Source organism: Pteropus vampyrus, unplaced genomic scaffold (genome assembly GCF_000151845.1).
Source record: "Pteropus vampyrus isolate Shadow unplaced genomic scaffold, Pvam_2.0 Scaffold4, whole genome shotgun sequence".
Classification (NCBI taxonomy): Eukaryota; Metazoa; Chordata; class Mammalia; order Chiroptera; family Pteropodidae; genus Pteropus; species Pteropus vampyrus.
In genome coordinates this window covers 4242358-4248657 of record NW_011888785.1, presented here as the reverse complement: position 1 = coordinate 4248657, position 6300 = coordinate 4242358, and the positions used below count along the sequence as shown (strand labels likewise).

The 6300-nt window shown below is 34.1% G+C and overlaps 1 protein-coding gene across 1 annotated transcript in view; it reads right to left on the bottom strand.

Moving 5' to 3' along the window:
• Nucleotides 1-6300, bottom strand: part of ISPD (isoprenoid synthase domain containing) — a 247969-nt gene that overhangs the window by 155243 nt on the left and 86426 nt on the right. Inside the window, exon 4 of the mRNA XM_011362888.2 lies at nucleotides 4184-4288. Within this exon, the coding sequence (XP_011361190.1) occupies nucleotides 4184-4288 (105 nt within the window). The remainder of the gene's footprint in view (nucleotides 1-4183; nucleotides 4289-6300) is intronic.

The window sequence follows — 6300 nt, the reverse complement described above, 5'->3', positions numbered from 1 at the left end:
CCAGGTCCAGCTGGCTACCATCTTACATAAATTAAGTTACACTACACTTAATGTTCTCACATCTTTCACCTTATGAGAAAATGACTATGTAACTTCAATAATTAGAAGCAGAAAAGCTAAATTTTAAAGATATAGAATGTTTTATTAGATATGAATTTAGATTGGGAGTTATTTATTATATTTATTTCCATTTCATCAATTATATCTATGTAGAGAATATTCTTTCCTCTAAATTGGATAACTAGATGAAAATCTCTAAAAGAAACAATGCTGGCACCACATTGCATTTTTGAGGTTAAAAAGCAAAAAGTGAGACTCTTTTGTTTCTTTTGTTCTTAACAAAGATGCTAGAATATTTGTATTTTGCATCAAAAGGAATCCTCAAAAGTCAGCTATTCCAAGATATTATGATGACTCAAACACTTCAGAAACTCCTCCTTAAAGAAGCATTTTCAGACAATGGGACACAGTTGAAATTCTTAAATAACGGGTTATAAATCTTTAATAAATCTTTCATGCCTTGAGGATGGTTTTAACATTTAGAAACAAGAAGTCTGTTCAATTAGGTCTGTATAGTGTAATAAGTGACCACATCTTTAATATATTGGGACAAAAACATGGTACAACTATAATGAAATATAAGATCTTCCACAGACTAGATGAAATTTCACCAAAGTTAGTATGGATTCCCTAAGGCCTGGCAAGGCACCACCACTCAGGGAACGCGTGAGAGCTGATCTCTATTCCTGAAAATCAGTCCTGTACCCTTCTGTGGTTGTTCATTCTTTGGGGAGGGGGTCCATCATCTATGGGGATGTCCTCTGCCTTGCTTGGTGATCTGAAAAATTTGATGTTTCTTCCAGGCCCCAGAGAAACTATAGCAAGAAGGTTGGCATCAACTCTGAATGTTTACTTTTTATATTTACTCCTAAAAAGATAGAGGCGGGTGGGCATGCATAGAAAATACAAAACATGGTAGATCAAATACAGATGTCAAATTATAATGTACAATTGTAAATTACATAATTGTATTAACCAATGTTACCCAATAAACTTAATAAAAAAGAAAGGAAGGAAGGAAGGAAGGAAGGAAGGAAGGAAGGAAGAAAGAAAGAAAGAAAGAAAGAAAGAAAGAAAGAAAGAAAGAAAGAAAGAAAGAAAGAAAGAAAGAAAGAAAGAAAAGAAAAGAAAAGAAAAGAAAAGAAAAGAAAAGAAAAGAAAAGAAAAGAAAAGAAAAGAAAATACAAAATAACTCTCCTGGGATTTCTGGTGGCAGTTGAATTAATAATTCTACATGCACTCATAAGAAATTTCTAGTCCTTAGTCATACCACTGTGGGGGGTGAGTCTCTTGATTTCTGAAAGATAGGGAAAGGTATCCTAACTCTGCATTTCAGAGTTCATCCTTGTCTTACTGTTGTATCGTAGTGAAGTGCCTCTTAAAATGTGTTTTTCACTGTGTCAGATTTCTGAATCATGTTCCAGGTACTTGGCTATGCCACCTGAGTCCAGTACCAGTTTTAGTATAATTGTACTAAATCTTTTCTCAAATTAGAGTTAAAAAAAAAAAAAGTAGTACCTTTGGAATTATTATAGAATTATAACACTAATTTCAAAGTGTAGTTTTCATTGCTTTGGTATAAAAGCAATGGAAATACTCTTTATACGTACAAAATGGTAAGACCACAAATTAATAAAATTAGAAGCCAATACTAAAGACAATTCATACAATGTCACCAAAAAAGGCTAAATAGGGCTAAGTAAACATCTAGGAAAATATCAAAAAGATAAAGGTGGAAGATGAGACAGGATGCAAAAGAAGAAAAAAGGTAAATTTAAACAACTGTAATATTTGCACTCAAAATAATTTCACCTCAAGAGAAATGTACCAAAAAAGATCTCATTCATAACTGTCATGTGAAAGACTTTTTGCCCAATCCATGGCATTTCATGCCCATTTAGAATCCAAGATCTCGTTGAGGTACATCATTATTCAAACATCTTTCATAGAAGTGGGGCTTCCTTTCATCCTCGTGTTTGGAAAATGATACTACGAAGATGATCCCTCTGGGACTAATAGTCTGTCATCCTTTGGCATGTGTATTATTTCCTAGAATTGCCATAACAACTCCCAATTGGGTGGCTTAAAACAACAGAAATTTATTCTCTCATAGTACTGGAGACCAGAAGTCTGAAAATCAGGTGTCCACAGAGCCTTGCTCCCACTGAAGTCTTTTTGCAAAAGAATCCTTCCCAGACTCTTCTTAGTTTCTTTTGATTGCAAGCCATACTTGGCTTTCCCTTGCTCATAGATGGATCGCCCTACTCTCTGCCTCCATCATCATTAGCATTCTCCCATTATCTATGTCTGTATCTATTCTCCTATTCTTATATGTTTAATTTAGAGCCTATGCTACACCAGTATAATCTCATCTTAACTTGATTAGATCTGCAAAGACTCTGTTTTCAAATAAAATCACATTGGCAGGTGCCAATGGTCAGGACTTCTGGTAGGAACATAATTCAACCCATACCAGCATGTATAAAATGATGCAACACAGGAATAAAGAGAAGCACTTAAGTGAATCACCGCCTTGGTGCACTGACATTTACCGTACATAACAGGAAGGAGAGGGACAAAATGTGAGGACTAATACTGTGTTGCTGGAGGAAGCAGTGAAAATGAGATTTCACCAAAACAATTTTGAAATAAATCTGTGAAAATGATGTGGAAATTCAAAGAGCAATGTGCTGCTTCTCTTTTATCTGCAGACCTCAGAGTGCTTTACAAGTTTGAAGAAGGCTCAGAATACCCACGAGAAGTAGATAATCACACACCCTAAGATGTCAGTATTATGTCTCCAAAGAGCATTGACATATTAGTGGCAATAAAAAGTCTCAGAATTTCCACTTTGTTTTACATAGTCTGCAAATTATGTCTAGTAGACAAAGGAAATTCTATAGAAATGTGTCTGGATCTTTAACAAAACACCTAATTGGTTATTACCAAAATCCTCACAATGAATATGTATATCACCATCTGAGTCATATATAGAAAATGATAAACAAAATGAATAAAATGTTCACCTCCTGGTTGATGACATTTGGATAATCTTTAAAAAGCAAAAATACTGCATGAATTTTCTCCGCTGGGCAATAATCCAGGCATGTCAATATTTTGTAATCTTAGAACAATTTAAGAATGTATGAGACAATCTCAACATGAAGCAAAGCCCATTACATTATTGTGCAAAGTGCCTAATAAACTCATAGTTTCTAAATCAACAAGGAAATATGCTTTTGGATTCATATAATCTTCGAGTAACAAAGAATCCTTCCTAATCAGATTTAAGTGGATAGAAATATAAAGATTCCATCCAAGATTTAAAAAGCAGCAATACTTACTTCAAAATTATGCAATGACCTTACAACTCTAGTTCAGAATATACTGTCCAATTCATCATTCTCCTAACTGATGAAACAAATGAGAGTCATGCAACAAAATATTCCTGGCTTAAAGAAGCTGTAACACGGGGCTATAATCACTTCATTCCTTCCCAAAAGAAAGAAGTTTGTCATTAGAAGAGTCCAATTCCTCATCGAGAGCAGTGAGGGGATCAACTACCCACCCCACTGGGGCAGAACTGTGCAGATATTCTTTCGACCCAGTTAAGTTGTAGCTCCCACCCCAGGGTCTGAAAGGAAATGTTGCTATTGTGGAAAGCAGTGTTGCATCCTCAATCTAGTTGAGTGTAAGGCAACAGAGTAAATGGTTATGTACAGAGAACAAGAAAAAAACTGTGACTGAAACGATCTTATTGGTCAAATGGAGTTTGCTTGAATAAATTACATCAAAGTGAATTTTCTTGAAACCCAGCAACAGAAATGATACCATACTTTGATGGCTTAGAAAACTCAGTGAGACTGTTAGCTCCTTTAATATATGCATACACACACATGTGCGTGCAAGCGCACGCGCGCGCGCACACACACACACACACACACACACACACACAAACACACCCCTTTCCTCCTGGAAATATTGATTCGGTATGAAAACCAAGTATTTTTATACTATTTCTCCATTTTCTAAAGCGCCTGAAAAGTATTTGTATTTGCAGAATATGTCTTCAGGAATGACATAAGCACAGATGAGATCCAGAGCAAAGTACCAACTTCATTACCTTCCAGAGATCAGGTGATCCTTCCACAAGTTTGGCTTTAATGTGACAGTATTTTAGAGCTAATTGCAAACACTCGGTTCCAAATTCCAGGTCATAGTCACTACACTGGGTAGAAAAAAAGTTAACAAGTTAAAATATAATTTTAAATAAAACTAAATCACGTATTTAATAATCTATTGCATAAAGAAAAGTAAGGGCCTATTGAATGTGCAGGCTCTTTAGTTAGGTACTGATTAATCAAGTAACAAAATAATTTCCCCATGCCCTTAAAACTAGGATAAAATAAGAATGTTGCAATTGTAACAGTTTCAAACTTCCTCAATAGTTTCAGGAGTCAGATAAAGATAATATTTTATTTGCTTTACTCATAAGCTACCTTTTCAAACTTGTTTCTAAAATACTTGAAGGTATGGCTGGGGATTACCAAATCAGAAATTGATTTAACAAATATATGTATTCATAAAACTACAAATCCCATCTTATATTTATATCAATGTATATTTGCAGGTCACAGCTCTTTTACTCACCTTATTATTTTAAATATCAATATATCCTTTTTAAAAGATTTATGTTTTTATTCTGAATATGGAAATAGTTCAATCTTTAAGTATGACGAGAAATGTAAAGGCCTATCATTCATTTAGTAAAATATAAATAACAATTTTAAACATTTTAAGCAGAACCATTAAAATGACCAACATATATAATTCAGCTGAATAATAGTAAGTACCTAAATCATGTCCAAGCTTTGTATTAAGTATCAGCATAAAAGAGACATGTACTGTGTCTTCAAGGAACTCAAGTCTAAAAGGGGAGTCTGATCTATAACAAATATTTTATGACAGAATGTGACAGATGCAGGACTAGAAGAGTATCAAGAAGTAGACCAGGAGGTAAACTACTTAATTCTATGTAAGGGCATCAGGGAAGCCCTAGCAGAGAAAATGGTCTCTGATGTCATTTTAAAGACTGAATAAAAACTCCCAACAAACAAACATCGTGGACTGATGGCTTCATGGGTGAATTTTACCAAACATTTAAAGAGTTAACATCTATCCTCAAACTATTCCAAAAAATTCAAGAGGATGAAAGGCTCACAACTTCATTTTAAGAGGCCACCATTACCCTGATTCCAAACACATTACAAGAAAGGAAGGAAAAAGGAAGGAAAGGAAGGAAAGGAAGGAAAGGAAGGAAAGGAAGGAAAGGAAGGAAGGAAGGAAGGAAGGAAAGGAAGGAAGGAAGGGAAAGAAAGAAAATTATAGGCTGATATCCCTGATGAACACAGATGTAAAAATCCTCAACAAAATATTAGTAAACCAAATTCAGCAGTACATTAAGAAGATCATACACCATAATCAAGTGGGATTCATTCATGAGATGCAAGGTTGGTTCACTATCTGCAAATCAGTTAATGCAATATTCCACATTAACAAAAATGAAGGATAAATATCATATGATTATATCAATAGATGCAGAAAATGCATTGGACAAAATCCAGCATTCATTTATGATAAAAACTCTCAGCAACGTGGGTAAAAAGGGAACATACCTCAACATAATAAAGGCCATACATGATAAACTCACAGCTAATATCATACTCAACAGAGAAAAGTTAAAAGCATTTTCCTTAAGATCAGAAACAAAACGAGGAAGTCCACTTTCACCACTTTTATGCAACATAGTACTGGAAGTCCTAGTCACAGCAATCAGACAAGGAAAAGAAATAAAAAGTGTCCAACTTGGAAAAAAAGAAGTAAAACTGTTATTCTTTGCAGATGACATGATACTATGTATGGAGAACCCTAAAGATTCCAACAGAAAAATATTAAAATTGATAAATGAATTCGGTAAAGTAGCAGGATACAAAATTAATATTCAGAAATCAGTTGCATTTCTATACACCAGTAACGAATTATCAGAAAGAGAAATTAAGAAAAAATAATTCCATTTACGATTGCATCAAAATAAAAAATAAAATACCTAGGAGTAAATTTAACCAAAGAGATAAATGGCCTGTACTCAGGAAATTATATGATGTTGAAAAAAGAAATTGAGGAAGATATGAATATATGGAAGCGTATATACCTTGCTCATGGACAAAAAGAATTAACATT